Here is a 23,284-nt window from a genome sequence, read left to right as displayed (position 1 = left end):
GTGTATGAAATGAATGCATTCAGAAGAGCTGAATACATGTTTTATGGACCCATAATTGTGATTATTATTATTAAGTTAAGTTTTGCCATAACCATTTATTTTGCAATGTGAATCAGGTAGCTTTAAGGTATAATATAATATGAATCAAATTCGGATATTCCAGTATTGGGTTTTCGGCCAACTGTTTCCTATATTCGGTATTCGGTTTTGGCCAAGAATTTCCCTTTCGGTGCATCCCTAGTTTATATGTATAGTTTCATTATACAGATATTCCACTGTTACGTTCTTAGCTTACGCACGCACGTTTCATGATAAATACTTTATTATAGTATGTGATGTATTGCCATGCTTTTTTGTTCTTGCTTAATGTAAATCGCTCTGGATTAAGAGCGTCTGATAAATGCCTAAATTGTAAATTATAAATAGCGCCCACGCGATTTATAGCAGCGGATAACCTTTACAGACGGACCGGATGTTATCCCGGATGTGGCTGAAGCAGCTAGATGTAGCTAGATGTAGATAGATGTAGCTAGTTACCTTCTAACGGACAGGTGGTCAACACCTTGAGGAGGTCTTACCTTCTAACGGACAGGTGGTCAACACCTTGAGGAGGTCAGGCAGACAGTCGTCCAGGTTCACGTCCTCCAAGTGCAGATTCCTCAAGCGTCTGTTGGACTCTAAACAGAACGGATCACACGCAGTGTGTGTTTAAGTGACGGGACACGACCAACCGGTAACTGTCGGAGTCAATCCACCGACACACACACACATTACTTAACACATTCTGTGCTACAGGTTCTAGTGGACCAAGGATTTCTGGTGCTAAGGGGATTAACATGGGATTTTTGAACTTTTTTGGGGGCCCACAGCGAGGGGCCTCTTATAGCGAGAATCACACCGCATAAATCAAAAGAAAGCCTAACTTGTCCACTTCAATTTAAATTAATTAAATTTAAATTATGATTCTACCATCTTCCATTCTGGAGATATTGACCTTTTTCTAACACCTGCTTTTGCTCATGAAAAAAAACAACAGAGATATGGAGGCCTGAAGTTGACAGACATTTCAGTTCAGTTTTTTTAGTTCAAAAGACCGATATAAAATTGAGCACAAATAATATCCTATACAAACCATATACCGAATGAAAGCCCTGAATGTCTACTTTTAGGAGGAAAACAAATACACATTGATCCCATGTACAGTTTGTCACTAATTGGCTATTGAATGCAGCTTGCGCCCACCAGAGAACTTTAGAGAAGGCATGGACCCGAATAACTATTATTCACAAAATAAGGCCTATAGCGACATGTACATACTATATACCGTATGAAACAGAAGACTCTCTGCTTTCATAAGAAAAATACTAATACTGTAATAATAATAAAAATCACACCCCAGTGAAGTGAGGAGTGCAATTGCACTGCAATTTTTTTTGCATTTTTTTTTACCTGTGACACAGAGTAGGAGCTGGCGGTGTGAGGACCCCGGCGGCGGTCTCAGGCCGCGGACGTGCAGAGACGTGAGGTGAGGACATCTCTTCAGGACGGACGTCACCACGCCCACGTCCGTCTCCACGGAGGACACCTTCACCGACAGGCGCTCCAGACGCAGCTCTGTGGCAGACAGACAGACAGACAGCTTATTGATACCGGGTACTCGATAAGCCCAAAGTTTATTGATACCGGGTAGTCGATAAGCCCAAAGTTTAGAGTGTCCAAGTTGCTCCTTTACACCTGACAGGGGGGAGTTTCCCTGGTTGGACGTAGCGCGTGGAAGGAACACGTTATTCCAACCAGTTCCTTTCCCCTCCATCAGGCGCCCCGGCTGGCCAGGGGGAGGCAGTTTAGAGACCAGGATTACTGCATGTTTTTGTGAGGGTACCTACCCTAGGGGACACGGGGAGAACATGTGAGGGTATACCTACCCTAGGGGACACGGGGAGAACATGTGAGGGTACCTACCCTAGGGGACACGGGGAGAACATGTGAGGGTACCTACCCTATAGGGGACACGGGGAGAACATGTGAGGGTATACCTACCCTAGGGGACACGGGGAGAACACGTGAGGGTACCTACCCTAGGGGACACGGGGAGAACATGTGAGGGTATACCTACCCTAGGGGACACGGGGAGAACATGCAAACTCCACACAGAAAGGCCCTTTCGCCAACCCCGCCTTCGCCAACCCCGGCCTAACGGGTACAGGAAAAGCCCAAATTGTAAATTGTATCCCTACCAGGTATGGGTTCCATCCCTACCAGGTATGGGTTCCATCCCTACCAGGTATGGGTTCCATCCCCTACCTGTGTCGCGGCGGCTCCTGGAGGCGCATTGCCTCCGCGGCCTGGCGTGGGCGGGCGTGGGCTGGTCGGGCCGCGGGGGGTGGGGGGGCGTCATGGGGTGCAGCTCCACCGACAGGGAGGTGAGCGTGGGACACGCCTCCAGGAGGACGGCCACGAAGGCGGCGTCCGTCACCAGCCCCACGCTCAGCTCCGACAGGACGCTGCCGCGCGCCGAGCACAGCTGGCGGAGGCAGGAGGCCAGGGTGGACAGCTCCTCGCTGTTGGGGATGGCTGGAGCACGCACACGGGCATGCACACACACACACACACACACACACACACACACACACACACACACACACACACAGTGTTGTTAGTCTCTTGAATAGTTTTCATTTAGTTTTAGTCATATGGGTAACATCACTGACGATTTTTTGAGCCAGTTTCTTTTTACTATATTTTTTATCCCACGATTTTGAAACCCATTTTTCCACCCCTGTGTCAATCATCTAATGTGATCCTGGGCTCTACACACCCTCCACCAACCTAGTCCCCATATATGGGGGACAAGGGGAGACCAACCTAGTCCCCATATATGGGGGACAAGGGGAGAGCAACGGACTTGAACTCATGCTTCCTTCATGCCTGAGTGTCCAAGTTGCTCCTTTACACCTGACAGGGGGGAGTTTCCCTGGTTGGACGTAGCGCGTGGAAGGAACACGTTATTCCAACCAGTTCCTTTCCCCTCCATCAGGCTGGCCAGGGGGAGGCAGTTTTTGAGCCTGTTTTAATGTAGCCTGCTCTCTTCAGTCTATTTATGAGCAGGCTACATCAAAACAGGCTAAAAGAAAATCGTCAGTGATGTTACCCATGTTTTAAATGGCGAGTTTGTACGTACTTCTGCCCTCTGGGAGAAGATACAAAGGACCAAAGTGGAAGTACATCAGATTTTTTTTTAAATGGTTTGTACCAGCATCAACTAAGATGCTGAACGAGGCTCTGAAACAGCAATATAACTGCGTGAGGCTAGAGATTATCCACATCATGTGTGCTATATGGTGTAAGTTGTGTCTTCCTCTGTAATGTATTTTTGTTGTCATTGATGTTTTATGTGTGGCTGTGTAGCTGGGGTGAAAGCGCAAGAAAGATTTCGTCGTAATGACTGATTTTACACTTGCTGAAAATACTATTTTCAACACTTATAGCAGATCTACAAGCTCACAACGCGTCGTGCTGCGCAACATTTCAGACAGGGACCTCAGGCAGAGGGCCAGGGGTCAGAGGCCAGGGGTCAGAGGTCACTACTCACCGAGGCCGTGCAGGCTGAGCGACCTCAGGCAGAGCCAGGTGGGCAGCAGCGGCGACAGCACGGCGATGACGCCGTGGCCGCACTCCGTCACCTGCAGGGAGCGGATGTTCCCGCGAGGACACGAGGTCTTGGCCGGCCCGCCGCCGCCGCCGGAGCCCCCCGGGTGGGGCGGGGAGGAGGAGGGGGGCGTGGGCGGGCGCTCCTTGTCGGTTGTCCTGTTGTCGTGGTGGTGGTGGGGGGGGTGGTGGTGGTGGTGGGGGGGAGGGGTCTTCTGGGCGGCAGACAGCCGGGAGCGTTTTCGGGGGACCGGAACGTTCTCCGCCTCCTGTGGTGGTGGCGCCTCGGGCTGCTCCGGGCCGGACTCGCCTGCAGACCACCGGGAAACTATTAGTTAACCCATTCTGACCTGAGATCAGATTCTATGAAATGTCTTCTACGTCCTGACAGTTTTCTGAAAAAGCTATGTTTCTATGTCAGTCGTTCTTCGATTTAAAAAAATAGCAGACCTACAAGCCACCGAGTGGCGCGCTACGAGCTTGTAGATCTGCTATTTTTCAATAGCTAAAGCATAACATGATGCTAACACCAAAAGGGGTTAAACAGTCCTGAATGATACAGCACAAAAACAGCTAGAGGAAAATACCAGTATGAAAACCAAATCGCCCGATTTTCCTCCCCGGAATGTTCCCCGGTGAGGGGGATAACTTTGTAATATGCCATTGGCTGTTTGTATTCTTTTTGGAAACATATAAAAAGATACTCCTATGGAAAGGCTTATATTACATATATTGACCCTATAAACAATTTAGTATAATGTAAGGTTTTTCTCACTCAAATGGAACCTCGTCAAATAATCCCCACATTATCCTACGACAACTTCTGTGAACTGACTTCACTGTAGTAGCCTTTTCATAAATTATATTTGTACTTTATAATAATAATAATAATAATAAAACTTTATTTGTATAGCACCTTTCATGACATGAAATGCAGCTCAAAGTGCTTTACAGAGAAATGGAGAAAGAAAGAAAAGAAAAGAAAAGCAAGGCATAAAACATTTAAAAAAATAATAACAGTAATGCAATACAGTGATTTAAAGATCAATTAAAAGCAAGAGTGTAGAAGTGGGTCTTGAGCTGTGCTTTAAAAATGTCTACAGAGGCTGCCTGACGAAGGTACAGTGGGAGTTTGTTAAACTACAGAGGCTGCCTGTCGAAGGTACAGTGGGAGTTTGTTCCACGCCGTCGGCCCCTAGAAGCAAAAAGCTGCTTCCCCATGTTTTGTATTGTTTATTTAGCTTTAGTCATATTTGAGTCATCTAAATTAACGTTTCAGTTTAGGTCTCGCCTGTGGAAAAGAAAAGCAGTCGACGAACATCTTTGGTCATTAGCTTCAGTTCACAAACAGGCAGATCATTTTTTGGTTGTAAATTAATGTCCCACTTCAGTGTTGGGCCAGAACTGGCCGTGGGCCAGAGCTGGCCAGCCAGAGATGACATCTGGCCCGGCAGTGACAATTACATATAGACCGATTCAGAAACGGGTCTCGTGGTCGCAGGCAACGTATTTCCTGTAGGCGGAGACGACATATCTGCGGTTTAAACCTGCACATCTTCTACTACAGTGAACTGTAGAGTGACTGCATGTTATTCTGCCTCAAACGTTACTTTTTTTACCTGCTTTTTACTAACACTAACATTACAAAGATGCTCCAGGATGAACCTGTGTATTTTATGGCTGCTCCAACAGTAGAGGCAACATTCAACTTTGGAGAGAAACTGAATGTAAAAGCAGCGAAAGGTCCTGAAAAATACACACAACGTCGCTTACTATAACGTCTTACCCAATCTTTCTGTTGTATGAACACAAGGCTGCTGTACGTTGTATACCTCATACTTTAAATGCTTAGTATGAGGTATAAAGTACAGAAAGATTGGGTATTTACTATTTGGATAAGACTGACGTTATCCAAACCACAGACTCTTCTCCCTTCTGGGAGGCGCTACAGAACTATTGGCTCCCGTACTAGTAGGTTCAGGAACAGCTTATTTCCTGTTGCTGTCTCCCTGCTGAACTATGTATGTATAGTTCCACTCACCCCTGACCCCTGGTGTTCAGTATGTCTGTATAGTTCCACTCACCCCTGACCCCTGGTGTACAGTATGTATAGTTCCACTCACCCCTGACCCCTGGTGTGTGTTCAGTATGTCTGTATAGTTCCACTCACCCCTGACCCCTGGTGTGTGTACAGTATGTATGTATAGTTCCACTCACCCCCTGGCCTCTTATGTATGTATGTATGTATGTATAGTTCCACTCACCCCTTACCCTGGTGTGTGTACAGTATGTATGTATAGTTCCACTCACCCCTGACCCCTGGTGTGTGTTCAGTATGTCTGTATAGTTCCACTCACCCCTGACCCCTGGTGTACAGTATGTATGTATAGTTCCACTCACCCCTGACCCCTGGTGTGTGTTCAGTATGTATGTATAGTTCCACTCACCCCCTGACCCCTGGTGTGTGTACAGTATGTATGTATAGTTCCACTCACCCCCTGACCCCTGGTGTACAGTATGTATGTATAGTTCCACTCACCCCTGACCCCTGGTGTGTGTTCAGTATGTATGTATAGTTCCACTCACCCCTGACCCCTGGTGTGTGTTCAGTATGTATGTATAGTTCCACTCACCCCTGACCCTTGGTGTGTGTTCAGTATGTATGTATAGTTCCACTCATCCCTGACCCCTGGTGTGTGTTCAGTATGTATGTATAGTTCCACTCACCCCTGACCCCTGGTGTACAGTATGTATAGTTCCACTCACCCCTGACCCCTGGTGTACAGTATGTATAGTTCCACTCACCCCTGACCCCTGGTGTGTGTTCAGTATGTCTGTATAGTTCCACTCACCCCTGACCCCTGGTGTGTGTTCAGTATGTATGTATAGTTCCACTCACCCCTGACCCCTGGTGTACAGTATGTATGTATAGTTCCACTCACCCCTGACCCCTGGTGTGTGTTCAGTATGTCTGTATAGTTCCACTCACCCCTGACCCCTGGTGTACAGTATGTATGTATAGTTCCACTCACCCCTGACCCCTGGTGTGTGTTCAGTATGTCTGTATAGTTCCACTCACCCCTGACCCCTGGTGTGTGTACAGTATGTATGTATAGTTCCACTCACCCCTGACCCCTGGTGTGTGTACAGTATGTATGTATAGTTCCACTCACCCCTGACCCCTGGTGTGTGTACAGTATGTATGTATAGTTCCACTCACCCCTGACCCCTGGTGTACAGTATGTATGTATAGTTCCACTCACCCCCTGACCCCTGGTGTGTGTACAGTATGTATGTATAGTTCCACTCACCCCCCTGCGCGGTGCAGATGATGTGCAGCTTGTTCCCGCGGGCCGTGAGGATCCACTGCACCACGGCGGGCTCCTGGTTGTGCAGCGCCAGCTCCGTGGCGGCGCCGTGGTCCAGCAGGCGGTGCAGGACGTACAGGACGTACTTGGAGAGGCGCTTGGAGGCGTTGAGCGGCTGCTTCACCTCCACGCGCCGCACGGTGCGCTCCAACACGCCCAGCAGGGCCTTCTGCTCTGTGGCCAGGCTGCACAGCCACCTGGACACCGGGACGAAAGAGACCCGTTAGCCTTCTGCTCTGTGGCCAGGCTGCACAGCCACCTGGACACCGGGACGAAAGAGACCATTAGAGCCTTCTGCTCTGTGGCCAGGCTGCACAGCCACCTGGACACCGGGACGAAAGAGACCCGTTAGAGCCTTCTGCTCTGTGGCCAGGCTGCACAGCCACCTGGACACCGGGACGAAAGAGACCATTAGAGCCTTCTGCTCTGTGGCCAGGCTGCACAGCCACCTGGACACCGGGACGAAAGAGACCCGTTAGAGCCTTCTGCTCTGTGGCCAGGCTGCACAGCCACCTGGACACCGGGAGAAAGAGACCCGTTAGCCTTCTGCTCTGTGGCCAGGCTGCACAGCCACCTGGACACCGGGAGAAAGAGACCCGTTAGCCTTCTGCTCTGTGGCCAGGCTGCACAGCCACCTGGACACCGGGAGAAAGAGACCATTAGAGCCTTCTGCTCTGTGGCCAGGCTGCACAGCCACCTGGGCACCGGGAGAAAGAGACCCGTTAGCCTTCTGCTCTGTGGCCAGGCTGCACAGCCACCTGGACACCGGGACGAAAGAGACCATTAGAGCCTTCTGCTCTGTGGCCAGGCTGCACAGCCACCTGGACACCGGGACGAAAGAGAATGGCACGATAACTTGATCAAAACCAGCCCTGATCGCCACCACCTTAGACCCTCGCCATAAACACCTGCCTTCCTTCACACCAAGGCAGAGAGACGCTGCGACAGCCAAGCTGAAAGAAATCTGCGCTAACGTACAATTGGAGAATGCGAATCAACATGCCGATGATGAAGGTGAATATTATTGACATTTATTGTATAGTATAGGCTATATACATTTATTTTGTATACTTTAAATACTTTTTGTGTTATGCCTTTAGCACCACCACCAATGTATAATGTGTAGTTCTTACTGCAGTACACAGTGACAGGCACTGTTTGCAAACAGTTCAAATTTAATAAAGTATTCAATCAATTAAAGGTGTCGCAGAGATTGGCCCTGCAACTGATGAAGAGGAGGAGGATCGCGAGGACGAGCCGATGGCTGCTGCTGAAGTGGAGAAGGAAAGTGCCATGCGTCAGCTCCTAGGAGAGGACTACAACCCGCTTGGAGCAGCTAATTATGATTCAGCGACAGAAGTGGACAACTTCATGAGAGACTGTCCCACCAAATTTGGAAAGTAACCCACTTCAATGGTGGAAAGCAAACCAGGCCCGCTTTCCGAGGCTGGCCGTATTAGCGAGGCGTTACCTTTGCATCCCTGGAACCTCGGTGCCATCCGAGAGGGTGTTCTCTGAAGCGGGTCTTGTAGTCACTCAATAGACTGCGGCACTGCGCACAAGGTTAACCCCTGAACATGTGGATATGTTGATTTATTTGAATAAAAACCGTTTTTGGGACACTGTGATGCTGCTAATAAGGTAGGCCTGGTCTTTATTTTATTTTGTTAATGTGCTACTGCGGCTGGCAGTGGCTATTGGCCTATATGGCCCCAGAGCGTCAAACTCAAAGCCTAAAGGCCGCTATAGGCACAGAGCAGGCTGTTTATTTTATTATCCACTCAAGTATTCCAATTTCTTCTCACAGTCACACTGATTAATACATTTTTTCGTTTGACAATGTTTTGCTGTTAATTACTATATATACCCTTCAACCGTTGTAACTTGTTAAATTATTTTATATTAGTTTTATTTATTTTAGCGTGTCACGTTTACATGGGACTGGGAGTTGATGTTCTGTAATTGGCCTCAAGTGGCTGTGGGCCTGTGGCCTTGCGCTGCTCAATGTGCAATGCATGCGTTTCTACTTTTGTTGAAACCAGCTCAGTGGCCTTGTGGTTAGAGTGTCCGCCCTGAGACTGGGAGGTCGGGGTTCGATCCCCGGCCGGGTCACACCAAAGACTCTAAATAATGGGACCCAGTGCCTCCCTGCTTGACACTCAGCATCAAGGGTTGGATTGGGGGGTGGGAAGTGAGGACGCTGGCGTCGACTGTTCGCCGCTTCACCTCCCAATGTATGAATGAATGAACCATTGTAAAGCGCTTTGAGTAAAGGCACGTAGTGCATAGAAAAGCGCCATAAAAATGCAATTCAATTCATTAAAAGCACAGAACTTGCCGATTTCATTTATTGTTTTGTGTAGGCCAATGCTTATTTAGTAGGCCTATTGTATATTATTAGCCTATTATAGGCTATTCCTAATCCTTCCTGACCGCTCCGCGATACATGTGTGCGTATACTGTAGCCTACGCACTAGTGCACTGATTGACATTTGACAGCAGGCCGCGTGAGCGGCAAGATGATTGTTTTAATCCTCCCGTTTCACTTCTAAAATAAACACCATATTTCTTATGGAAAACAATGTGTGTCATTCTTCTTCTTCCTCGTTGTAATATTGTTATGTTTAATGGTTAATAGTGCGCATTGTATTATGGGAAAAAAAACGCTGTATTTGTGTATTTTTTATGGGTAAAATAGCGCATTTCTTTCTTAACGGATAACGGTTAATTAGCCGGCAAGTCCTGGCGGTAACCGGTTAAAGGGACACTTCACCCTTTTTGCAAAAGAATATATGTTAATGACGTTTAGAAGCTTTAGAACACTTTCCTGGGAGTCTTTATGTGTGTAATATTTTAGATTGTAGCAGTGAGCCTGTTGTCTCTGATGTCATGGACACTGGGCTCACTTCCTTCCTGGACTACATGTTGTCTCAGTAAGACAGCTCTCCCACCTATCCACAAGGAGGAGCAGTGCACCAAAGTATTATGGGAATTGTAGTCCAGGAAGGTAGTGAGACCAGTGTCCATGACATCAGAGACAACAGGCTCACTGCTACAATCTAAAATATCTAAAACCACATATTACACATAAATACCCCCAGGAAAGTGTTCTAAAGCTTCTAAACGTCATTAACATATATTTTTTTGCAAAAAGGGTGAAGTGTCCCTTTAATACATTTCCATTTGGCCATCCCTACAGTGCATGCCTATTACTGTCGTAGCAAAAGTAGCTGCTCTACAAGCTCAAAACGCGTCGCAAATGCGACACGTTTTGAGCTTCTAGATCAGCTATTTTTTTTATTGGAATCCTGAAAAGTAACCTTTTTTTATTGAATTTCAAGTTATGTTAACTTTATGAAATGTTAACATATGGGCCTACAAAATGTTATAACATTTTAATACTAGTCATTTCATACTAGTCATTAAAGCGGGTTTGGAATTGTAAACAGATGAAATCAGTACTATATCAGTATTCTGATATTAACCCATTCTGCGCGGGAACCCTTTTTTGTGTTAGCATCATGTTATGCTTTAGCTATTGAAAAATAGCAGATCTACAAGCTCGTAGCGCGCCACCGAGTGGCGCGCTACGAGCTTGTAGGTCTGCTATTTTTGGAAAAATCGATCTGATCTCAGGTCAGAATGGGTTAATCAGACCAGTGTGTGTCCAGTGGAAACCTCGTATGAATCTGATCTCAGGTCAGAATGGGTTAACATGAGGGCCACATTAAGTGAAGGTGGGGGGTGCGCATGTGCCACCAGTTGCGCATGGGCCACCAGTTGCGCATGGGCCAGCAGTTGCCCACCCCTGCTCTAAGGTGTGACCCCCCATGTGACCAGCGTAAGCATACCTGGCCGGTCGGACGTGGAAGCACTTGAGATATTTGGCCATGACGAGGAACAGGGAGCTGATGTCGGCGTTGGGGAAGTGTTTGATGATGCCTTTGTTCTTGAAGCCGTAGAACACCAACCGGAACAGTTTGTCCATGGCCTCCTCCTTGCACTGCTCCTCCGAGTGGATGTCTACGGCCTGAAGGGGAGAGGACACAGCACACCTTAGGACATGTCTACGGCCTGGAGGACACCTTAGGACATGTCTACGGCCTGGGGGACACCTTAGGACATGTCTACGGCCTGGGGGAGAGGACACAGCACACCTTAGGACATGTCTACGGCCTGGAGGACACCTTAGCACACCTTAGGACATGTCTACGGCCTGGAGGACACCTTAGGACATGTCTACGGCCTGGGGGAGAGGACACAGCACACCTTAGGACATGTCTACGGCCTGGGGGACACCTTAGGACATGTCTACGGCCTGGGGGAGAGGACACAGCACACCTTAGGACATGTCTACGGCCTGAAGGGGAGAGGACACAGCACACCTTAGGACATGTCTACGGCCTGGAGGACACCTTAGGACATGTCTACGGCCTGAAGGGGAGAGGACACAGCACACCTTAGGACATGTCTACGGCCTGAAGGGGAGAGGACACAGCACACCTTAGGACATGTCTACGGGATGGAGGACACCTTAGGACATGTCTACGGCCTGAAGGGGAGAGGACACAGCACACCTTAGGACATGTCTACGGCCTGAAGGGGAGAGGACACAGCACACCTTAGGACATGTCTACGGCCTGAAGGGGAGAGGACACAGCACACCTTCTTAGGACATGTCTACGGCCTGAAGGGGAGAGGACACAGCACACCTTAGGACATGTCTACGGCCTGAAGGGGAGAGGACACAGCACACCTTAGGACATGTCTACGGCCTGAAGGGGAGAGGACACAGCACACCTTAGGACAGGGCTATTCAACTGGCGGCCTAGTGGCCCTTGGAATAATAATTGGAAAAAAAAAAGGGGGGGGGGGGGTTTCGTTTTTTTTTTAGAGAGAAAATTACAGGTATGATGTGCGCGATATATAAACAAAGTGCTAGATTATCATAATGACAGTAATCAGGCATAGTTGTTTCTATAGGGCGAGGGGGGCAGCCCCACCCCATGGGGCCCGCGACCCGCAATTTTATTTGCGCACGCATGAGACTGGACCATGGTCTTATTCAAAACGTATTTATTATTATTTGTGGACCTTCAGCATTTTTAGTTGAGGACCCCTGGCCTACATACATCTTTGTGTTTGAACACAAAATGCATTTGTAGAATCCAAAAAAATCTGCGCTTTGCGCGCATGCTGTGCGGCCCTCCACACACAATCATTCTACAGCTGTGGCCCCCGACCTAATCTAGTTGAATACCCCTGCCTGTCTACGGCCTGGAGGACACCTTAGCACACCTTAGGACAGTGGTTAGAACAGTTTGTCCATGGCCTCCTCCTCTACACCGATTAACACACCAATGGCGGAGGAAACCATGCAAGGCACCAACCAGCACATCAGGAGCAATCGGGGGTTCAGAGTCTTGCTCAAGGACACTTCCACACTATGACTCCGGGGGAGCCCACAGGGTTCAAACTAGGGGTGCAACGGTTTTCAACCGAAAACCGAACCGTTCGGTTCCACATACACGGTTCAATGCGCTCTAATGAACCGCGCTATTTCGGTTTGCATTAATTAATTTATTACAGCTGCGAAGAATGTATTTCTCGGTCACACACTGGCCTACTTAGAAGTCTAGCACTCTATCGGTCACACACCGTCCTACTAAGAAGTCTAGCACTCTTTCGGTCACAGAAGTGTAGCACTCTGTCGGCCCACCCCCTACACACACACACACACACACACACACACAGAGAGAGAGACGGCATGATGAGGAGAATCCAGCACTCGTCTTTAAACGTCGTTCTTGGAATAATTATTGATCGTCATACACAGAGACACACACAGCGGAGTAACCTCGCGCCAACAGGCTTCTAAGCACGGTCGTTGTAAGTTTGTTCAGATCTGATTCTGCATCTGCACTCGCTGTGTGAGTGCTAATTAAGAGGGAGAGTGAGAGCAAAAACAACCCGCAGCAGGACATTCATTCCGTCAGAAAAGTACCAACAAAATACTCCCATGTCCAATCCATGACTGTAGATAGAAGCCCTTCTTCTAATAATATAAGCATAATATCCTTAAATCCTCATGTAGACTTATTGTAAACTTTTGTAGGCTATTTTTCTGAGACACGACGCATTCACTGTGAATGACTCCCCTCCCAGGAGGCACTCTCCTCTCCTCTTTCCTGCATGTGCTTAATGCCCCGTGTGAGCGCATAGGTGCATTTATTTCCCCTTAAAAATAATGATGAGGCACATTAAAATAGCAATATAAGGTTTTTTTCCCCCTTTAAAATAATGAAAAGGCAGAAATGCCTAATAAAATAATATATGCTAAAAAAAGAGAAGAAAAGAAAATGCTATAAATAAACTTTTTTGAGTGGTGCAAGCCACTGCCTGGCTGGCTGGCTGGGTATGAGCATGAAAACAGCGTGGTTGTTTTTCACCACCTGTGCACAACCTAACACACACGCACATTATTAACTGTATATATGATGATTTCGTGTGTGCCAGTACAGTGACACTAGTACAGTACAGTAGAGGGTACAGTAGGGCGCGTTCCTGGGGATCACTTCACAAGGGGGTATTTTTTTTTACTGTACCGAAACCGAACCGAAACCGTGGCCCCCATACCGAGGTTCGAACCGAACCGTGGTCTAACTGAACCGTTGCACCCCTAGTTCAAACTAGCAACATTGCGGTTACTGTCCACTGTGTCCAGCCACTTTACCCCTAAAACTGTACGCTCTGTTGTCTTGTAATGTATTTTATTGTTAATCACAGCCTTGCAGATGGACTATGTTGTTCTGTTACTTACGTAATGCGGGCCCCAGACGTCCTGGAGGATCGTCACCCAGGCCAAGTAGGTGGAGATTCCTACAGGATGACAGGGAGACAAAACAAGAGGTTCATTTATCACGATGCCACAGGGAGACAAACCAAGACGTTCACAATCGTAATTGGCCGGCGACCCCCATCTGAAAAGATGTATTTCCAGGGACCCCCCCCCCCCAGAAGCAAAGATTTGAGTTAAAAACGTTCCCTCTGAAAGAACATATATTCAAAGATTTGCGCCACATTTTAACGATTTTTTTCAAAAATAGCAGATCTACAAGCTCGTAGCGGTAGCATGGCACCCGGTGCCGCGCTATGAGCTTGTAGATCTGCTATTTCTCAATAGCTAAAGTATAACTAACGTTTGCTTAAAACACGCCCAGAATGGGAACTTAGAAACAACTTAGCTCCCTCTCCGAAACACATTTTTACCTTTTGTGATAATTAGAATGTTGTTGATATTCGTCATGTCATGATTATAAATTGATTACCCAGGACCTGAATGGAAACAAGACTGCAAGGCCTTTTTTTTTTCAGTGAACCCTTTGGACATGTGTTTGACTGTACCCTGTTACTGATTACATTTCTGCCAATAAAGTATTCAATCAATGATTGCTATGATGCTATTCCCCACTGTATTACACTGTACTATGGCTCCCCCTAATGGCCGTTTATGGTAGTGTTCCCTGCACGCTGCACCAGAGCTAGTGCACATGCTCACAACGGTAACAAGACTACTCGCCCCGTTTCTGTTTTCCTCCCAGAACTTTCCCCAGTGAGGGGTGGGAGAGGCTGGACAGCAGACGGCTGGACTGAATTTCTCTAACTATAAACTCTCATGAGAGCAGACAGCCTAAGTACAAATATAATTTAAGTCTGTTATTTATAATTTAAGTCTGTTCACAGAAGTTGTTGTAGGATAATGTGGGGGATTATCTGACGAGGTACCATTTGAGTGGGCAAAACCTTACATTATACTAAATAATACTAAATTGTTTTTGGGTCAATATAAGTAAAACAATATAGCCTTTCCACAGGAGTATCTTTTTATATTTTTTCCAAAAAGAATACAAACAGCCAATAATAGCATAATTACAAAGTTATCCCCCTCACTGGTGAAAATTCCGGGAGGAAAAACGGGCAAGCACCGGGGCGAGTAGTCCAGTATCCGTGCTCGTCACCCCATAACAGCGGTTGTCTTGTCGGTGTACGCAGGGAGGAAAACCTGGGGGTTACGTAAGAACCGCGTGCTTTTTCTCATTAGGTCTCAGAATCTTATCCAACGATAACACAATGTTCTTTAGTTGTCCATGGCAGTCCGTGGATCAAATACCGAATAATGGAATCATAATAATAATAATATTAGCCCATTCTGGACGGGAACCCATTCTGGTGTTTTAACCCATTCTGACCTGAGATCAGATTCATACGAGGTTTCCACTGGACACACACTGGTCTGATTAACCCATTCTGACCTGAGATCAGATTCTAAAAATGTCAGTCGTTCTTCGATTTTTAAAAAATAGCAGACCTACAAGCTCGTAGCGCGCCACTCGGTGGCGCGCTATGAGCTTGTAGATCTGCTATTTTTCAATAGCTAAAGCATAACATGATGCCAACACCGAAAGGGGTTCCCGGTCCGAATGGGTTAAAGGAGAATTCCATGCTAGAAGGCTTTCTTACCTTTATCTTTAGTTGTTATGTCCCCCACCAAAGAGGTCCAGGTGTTATTTGTAGTTGTTACGTCCCCACCAAAGAGGTCCAGGTGTTTTTTTGTGCAAAAACTCCTTATTGGCTATTTCCCCGGCCCTACCATAAGCGATCAATGAATTTAATTGAATTGCATTGAATTGAATGGGGCATTGGGGTGTTGTGCTAATTTGCATATTTCCATCGCTCAATTCTTTTTTTTTTTTGTGTGTATATATTCTCTCTTCATAATGTAAATAGTATCCCAAGCGGCAACACTTTACTACTTATTTCGATGGAAATAAGCGAATTAGCACAAAACCCCAACCCCCATTGAGAGCTTATGGTATAGGGGAAATAGCGAATAATAATGCACTTTTGCACAAAGTAACACCTACCTGGACCTCTTTGGTGGGGACGAAACAATATATTTAGGACGACCGTTGAGTCGATTCTACTCTATGGCTCCGAGAAACAAGAGAACCGGTTGGATGGCACTTACACCCGCCTTCTAATGAGAGCAACATCTGTCTTGGAAGAGAAGAGCCACCCATCGACTGATCTAATATACAACAACCTTCCGTGTGTTTCTACACTAGTCCACCCATCGACTGATCTAATATACGGCAACCTTCCCTGTGTTTCTACACTAGTCCACCCATCGACTGATCTAATATACAGCAACCTTCCCTGTGTTTCCACACTAGTCCACCCATCGACTAATCTAATATACAACAACCTTCCCTGTGTTTCTTCACTAGTCCACCCATCGACTAATCTAATATACAACAACCTTCCCTGTGTTTCTACACTAGTCCACCCATCGACTGATCTAATATACGACAACCTTCCCTGTGTTTCTTCACTAGTCCACCCATCGACTGATCTAATATACAACAACCTTCCCTGTGTTTCTTCACTAGTCCACCCATCGACTGATCTAATATACGGCAACCTTCCCTGTGTTTCTACACTGGTCCACCCATCGACTGATCTAATATACGGCAACCTTCCCTGTGTTTCTTCACTAGTCCACCCATCGACTGATCTAATATACGGCAACCTTCCCTGTGTTTCTACACTAGTCCACCCATCGACTGATCTAATATACGGCAACCTTCCCTGTGTTTCTTCACTAGTCCACCCATCGACTGATCTAATATACGGCAACCTTCCCTGTGTTTCTTCACTAGTCCACCCATCGACTGATCTAATATACATCAACCTTCCCTGTGTTTCTACACTAGTCCACCCATCGACTGATCTAATATACAGCAACCTTCCCTGTGTTTCTTCACTAGTCCACCCATCGACTGATCTAATATACATCAACCTTCCCTGTGTTTCTACACTAGTCCACCCATCGACTGATCTAATATACGGCAACCTTCCCCGTGTTTCTTCACTAGTCCACCCATCGACTGATCTAATATACAACAACCTTCCCTGTGTTTCTACACTGGTCCACCCATCGACTGATCTAATATACGGCAACCTTCCCTGTGTTTCTACACTAGTCCACCCATCGACTGATCTAATATACAACAACCTTCCCTGTGTTTCTACACTAGTCCGATCCAGAAGAACACAGTTTTCCGGCCACTGCTACAGAGCTGACAATGAGGTTATAATCTTCCCTTCTTCTCTGGAGTCCTGCCTCAAAGCAGACCAGAGGTAGAAAACTGTCCTTCCCTGATGTCATCGCTATAGGGACACATGATGTCATCGCTAGTAGGCTTTACACAGGCATCAGTAAAGCAGGAACTGGGAGATGGCAATGAAGGACCGGGAAGTCTGGCGTAACATTGTGAAATCCACGATCTCGACCGCGGTCGAAAAATAATGATGATGAAGAAGGCCTTCTAGCATGCAATTCTCCTTTATGCACTATGTTATCTGTGTGATCTACAAGCTCTGCAAGAGCGGCACCAAGTGCCGCGCTACGAGCTTGTAGGTCTGCTATTTTTTTTTTAAATCGTGAAAAATGTGGCGCAAATCTTTGAATAAATATATACTTTCACAGTGAACGTTTTTAATCTTTGTTTCTGGAACAACATATTTTCAGATGGGTGGCCAGATGGGTGGCCTATTATTACATATCATTGTTGGGGGTCCATGAGGTGAAAATGTTTGAGAACGACTGACATACAGAAACATCAGAAAACTGTCAGGATTTAGAAGACATTAACCCATTCTGACCTGAGATCAGATTCATACGAGGTTTTCCACTGGACACACACTGGTCTGATGAACCCCATTTGGACCTGAGATCAGATTTTAAAAAATGTCAGTCGTTCTTCGATTTTTCAAAAATAGCAGACCTACAAGCTCGTAGCGTGCCACTCGGTGGCACGCTACGAGCTTGTAGATCTGCTGTTTTTCAATAGCTAAAGCATAACATGATGCTAACACACCAAAATGGGTTCTCGGTCAGAATGGGTTAAGAATCGTCCTCAGGTCTAAATGGGTTCAAAAGGTTGAAACCCCACCGTTATTTAATTATCATCATCCTTAGGACGTACCCAGAGATTAAAATAGGGTCCATTTTGCATCCCAAAATGCAGTTTATAGTTAAGGGACGCAATAAAACAACGACCTCTGCATCCACGGGATGGCGGGATGCACTACTACTGTACTGTTTTTTTATTCTACTTTATTTTGCTAGCTTTAATTATAATAATAATTTCTTTGTTTGTTTTCTACACGAATATAACCACATGATAACCATATAAAACAAAATGGGAGTTAAATGCTGCCATTTGTAAAAAAAAAAAAAAATATGACTCCTAACGTGGTTAAAGTGGGACTTATCAAATGTCCCTGGGAAAAGACCATCCCTGCATCCCGGGACTCATTACATTGAACACCTATACTTATCACTGCGTACCTCTGTGGTTTAGGTCTGACTGTAATCTCTAGTCTCTAGTCTTATCAGTGCGTACCTCTGTGGTTTAGGCCTGGCTGTAGTCTCTAGTCTATAGTCTTATCACTGCGTACCTCTGTGGTTTAGGGCAGGCTGTAATCTCTAGTCTCTAGTCTTATCAGTGCGTACCTCTGTGGTTTAGGCCTGGCTGTAGTCTCTAGTCTATAGTCTTATCACTGCGTACCTCTGTGGTTTAGGGCAGGCTGTAATCTCTAGTCTCTAGTCTTATCAGTGCGTACCTCTGTGGTTTAGGGCAGGCTGTAGTCTCTAGTCTATAGTCTTATCAGTGCGTACCTCTGTGGTTTAGGGCAGGCTGTAATCTCTAGTCTCTAGTCTTATCAGTGCGTACCTCTGTGGTTTAGGGCAGGCTGTAGTCTCTAGTCTATAGTCTTATCAGTGCGTACCTCTGTGGTTTAGGGCAGGCTGTAATCTCTAGTCTCTAGTCTTATCAGTGCGTACCTCTGTGGTTTAGGGCAGGCTGTAGTTTCTAGTCTATAGTCTTATCAGTGCGTACCTCTGTGGTTTAGGGCAGGCTGTAATCTCTAGTCTCTAGTCTTATCAGTGCGTACCTCTGTGGTTTAGGGCAGGCTGTAGTCTCTAGTCTATAGTCTTATCAGTGCGTACCTCTGTGGTTTAGGGCAGGCTGTAGTCTCTAGTCTATAGTCTTATCAGTGCGTACCTCTGTGGTTTAGGGCTGGCTGTATAGTCTCTAGTCTATAGTCTTATCAGTGCGTACCTCTGTGGTTTAGGGCAGGCTGTAATCTCTAGTCTCTAGTCTTATCAGTGCGTACCTCTGTGGTCTAGGGCAGGCTGTAATCTCTAGTCTCTAGTCTTATCACTGCGTACCTCTGTGGTTTAGGGCTGGCTGTAGTCTCTAGTCTCTAGTCTTATCACTGCGTACCTCTGTGGTTTAGGGCAGGCTGTAATCTCTAGTCTCTAGTCTTATCACTGCGTACCTCTGTGGTTTAGGGCAGGCTGTAATCTCTAGTCTCTAGTCTTATCAGTGCGTACCTCTGTGGTTTAGGGCTGGCTGTAGTCTCTAGTCTATAGTCTTATCACTGCGTACCTCTGTGGTTTAGGGCTGGCTGTAATCTCTAGTCTCTAGTCGTATCAGTGCGTACCTCTGTGGTTTAGGGCAGGCTGTAGTCTCTAGTCTATAGTTTTATCAGTGTGTACCTCTGTGGTTTAGGGCAGGCTGTAATCTCTAGTCTCTAGTCTTATCACTGCGTACCTCTGTGGTTTAGGGCTGGCTGTAATCTCTAGTCTCTAGTCTATAGTCTTATCACTGCGTACCTCTGTGGTTTAGGGCAGGCTGTAGTCTCTAGTCTACAGTCTTATCAGTGCGTACCTCTGTGGTTTAGGGCTGGCTGTAGTCTCTAGTCTATAGTCTTATCAGTGCGTACCTCTGTGGTTTAGGGCTGGCTGTAGTCTATAGTCTTATCAGTGCGTACCTCTGTGGTTTAGGGCTGGCTGTAGTCTCTAGTCTATAGTCGTATCAGTGCGTACCTCTGTGGTTTAGGCCTGGCTGTAGTCTCTAGTCTATAGTCTTATCAGTGCGTACCTCTGTGGTTTAGGGCTGGCTGTAGTCTCTCCAGGTCAATGATGTTTAGGTGCGGTATGAGCTCCTTGATGAGTGGCGTTGGCAGCTCTGAGGAGAGAGATCACGGAACACTAGCGTTAGTTAGTTAGGGCTTTAAGTCAACTAGTCGACTATTCAACTAGTCGACTAGTAAATCCACTACTAGTCGACCTTGTTGGTACTAGTTGACAAGTTGATAATAAAAATAATAATAAATGTAGGCCTCAAGATCAGCTAGAATCAGGGGTGCCCAAATGGTAGATCGTGATCTACCAGTAGATCACATGACATGCCCTTAAAGAATATTTAATTAAAAAAAAAGGAAAAAAATATATATATTTGTTGGCATACATTTTAGTTTTAAGATGTTGATATTGATTTTGTATTCATCTTTAGGGCCCCAAATCACACCTTAGAAAGCATGAGTGTATTTCAAACAGAAAGTGTTTTTTGACTGGGGGGGGGGGGGGGGGGGGGCTGTGTGCGCAAAAAGGTTGGTAGCGTTACAAATTAAATACAAAAAAAACCTACTTATTCCATTTGTCTTATATGTAATGACAGCTCCGCTCAGGTACAAACTATAACTACTACAAACTATTTTCAGCAATGGTATAAAAATAATTCCGGTGGGTAGATCCTGTTGAGCTGGTCATTTTGAAAGTAGCTCTCACGTCAAAAATGTGTGGGCACCCCTGAGCTAGATTATACACTTATAGTCACAGTACATAATTGGTGACAATAGCTATAATCGTCATGTTGTGGTTTTAGTACAACTATTATTATAAAAATGAATAAGTGATTTATTTGTTTTTACACAATAGGTAGACCTATAGTTAAACAACTAGTCGACTAGAATGATAGGAAATTATAGAAAAGTCGACTAGACGAATAGAAAATCACTAGACCACTAGCGTTAGTACAAAGAGACAGTGTTGTTTTTGGCAGCAGTAGTCTTTGGACTGAAACTTAATTTAGTTTTAGTCATATTAATAGTCACCTGGAATGTTTTAGTGTTCTAGTTATAGTTAGTTCTAGTCGACTAGAAGTGTCATGCGATTTCAGTCGACTAAATCTACAGTTGATTTAGTCGAGTAAAATGTATTTTGGCGGGCCTTGATGCCGTCGTAATGACAGCTTTGACAAAATCCCCTTTTGGCCAAAAAGTACTGTTTATACGTGTGGTGGCCAGGCTCGGAGTGCTTCCTAATCACACAACCCGCCTTTGTTTTGGTGAGTTTCGGTGAGCTAAAGACGAGGCTGGTCTGCATTCATGCGAGCCCCGGAAGTCAAGAGTAAGGGCCGATTCATACTCCTATTTTAGAGCCGAATAAATGTCGGTTCGGCGCTGTAGAGCCTACAATGTGACGTCATTTGGCTCTGTAGAGCCTACAATGTGACGTCATTTGGCTCTGTAGAGCCTACAATGTGACGTCATTTGGCTCTGTAGAGCCTACAATGTGACGTCATTTGGCTCTGTAGAGCCTACAATGTGACGTCATTTGGCTCTGTAGAGCCTACAATGTGACGTCATTTGAGGTTCGGGGGGGGGGGGGGGGTACCATCCTAAAGTCGTCTTTTCGGTGCTACTGAAATTTTCTGACGAGCCGAAATCATTTCGGCACTACAGCGCCGAAACAGCGGTAAAATAGGAGTATGAATCGGCCCTAACATAGCTCTAAATGCATTAGAGCTATGGGACAGACCATTAGAGCTATGGACCAGAGCATTAGAGCTATGGACCAGAGCTAGGGGGACCCCAGCTAAATAGTTGGGACTGTAACTCTGAGAGTGTACAAATGGACCCTAACGGGTCCAAAATAAATGGTTCCATTTGTACACTCTCAGAGTTAAATTAACATTGATTTTACAACATAAATTGGGGGGGTCTCAGAGATAGCAATGACCATTAAATGGGGGTCCGTAGACTAATGCATGTCAAACTGGGGGTCCTTGACATTAAAAAGGTTTAAGAATCACTGCTAGATCTGTAAACACCTTCTCTAATGGGGCCCATCTGAAGAGATATGCCAGGAACCCCCATGGACCTGCAAGTGCATGCCAGGGACCCCCATGCCAGGGAGGGACCCACGTGGAGTGGACCTCCACGGGCTAATTAGTGTCAATTTGGGGGTCCTTGACATGATAAAGTGTGGTGCTATAATGTAGACACCATTCATATCGAATAAAACACAGTATCGTCTCAGACAGTCACTCAGTCACCCAGCAGTCTGTGTGTACATCCATGCCACTCACTCACCCAGCAGTGTAGTGCGTGTGCGTGTGTGCCTCCATGTCGCTGTGTGTACTCACCCAGCAGTGTGTGTACCTCCATGTCGCTGTGTGTGTGTGTGTGTGTGTACTCACCCAGCAGTGTGTGTACCTCCATGTCGCCGACGTGCCGACATATCGCGTCGATACACAGCTGTTTGAGGCGGACCACACAGCCCGGGTGGACGCCGGGCTTTCGGCTCATGATGTCCGCGGCGTACACGGCATGCATTCTGACGGGACCTCACCGGACCGACGGCCGCGGGGGGCCCGGTAACAACAGACTGACCGCCACGGGGGGCCCTGTAACAACAGACTGACCGCCACGGGGGGCCGGTAACAACAGACTGGTTGCCACCGGGGGCCCGGTAACAGCAGGGGGTGTGTGTGTGTTTCTACCGAGGCTCCTCAAATGAAACTACAACGAAAACAACAACAACACTTTTTCCCCCCCTTGGCTGTCTTCTTCTTCTGCTGCTGCTGCTCTGCTGTGCTCACTGATACCAGGGTTGCCAGATTGTGTGCGAGAAACAAGTAGCCAGCAACCTGTTACCTGCTGTTATGACACATACTTACAAGCAACTTTACGGATAATTTCCAACTGTTTTTTATTGTATTGTATTTGTGACACTTGCTTTGGCGATGTAAACGTTTGTTTTCTCGTGCCAATAAAGCCCCTTTGAATTGAATTGATAAAGAAGCCCAAAGTCGCTTATAGTAAGCCGAGATGGCAACACTGGTTCTTCTTCTACTGTGCTGCTACTGTCTGCTTCCGTCTTCCGCTCCTCCTCTTCTTCTACTTGTTGTTGTGTTGACCGGTTGCAAAGATAGTTGCTTTTGGGGCAAACAGCGCCCCCCGCTGTACACCGGAGGATGTGTGAGGTTTTTTCGATACGAATCCACTCACAGTTAACAGATTTTTGTATTGAGTTGTGCTTGAAATGTACTGTAATTCTGCAAACTGTTAATAAA

The 23,284-nt window shown here is 46.4% G+C and overlaps 1 protein-coding gene across 1 annotated transcript in view; it reads right to left on the bottom strand.

The window, feature by feature from the left end:
• LOC308329189 (uncharacterized protein) overlaps window positions 1-22,745 on the bottom strand; it is a gene marked incomplete at its 3' end in the record, with an annotated part of 32,419 nt that extends 9,674 nt beyond the window's left edge. The window contains exons 1-9 of the mRNA XM_080783392.1: window positions 22,409-22,745; window positions 20,027-20,113; window positions 13,837-13,895; window positions 10,868-11,046; window positions 6,960-7,213; window positions 3,593-3,958; window positions 2,305-2,574; window positions 1,450-1,614; window positions 579-677 (exon numbers count right to left, since the gene is read on the bottom strand). Of these exons, the coding sequence (XP_080639518.1) occupies window positions 579-677; window positions 1,450-1,614; window positions 2,305-2,574; window positions 3,593-3,958; window positions 6,960-7,213; window positions 10,868-11,046; window positions 13,837-13,895; window positions 20,027-20,113; window positions 22,409-22,544 (1,615 nt within the window). The 5' untranslated portion in view covers window positions 22,545-22,745. The remainder of the gene's footprint in view (window positions 1-578; window positions 678-1,449; window positions 1,615-2,304; window positions 2,575-3,592; window positions 3,959-6,959; window positions 7,214-10,867; window positions 11,047-13,836; window positions 13,896-20,026; window positions 20,114-22,408) is intronic.
• Window positions 22,746-23,284: the final 539 nt, after the last annotated feature.

Source organism: Protomyctophum bolini, assembly GCF_963924005.1.
Source record: "Protomyctophum bolini genome assembly, chromosome: 15".
Taxonomy (NCBI): Eukaryota; Metazoa; Chordata; class Actinopteri; order Myctophiformes; family Myctophidae; genus Protomyctophum; species Protomyctophum bolini.
The sequence above is the reverse complement of the archived record's forward strand: the minus strand, read 5'-3'. Positions and strand labels throughout refer to the sequence as shown.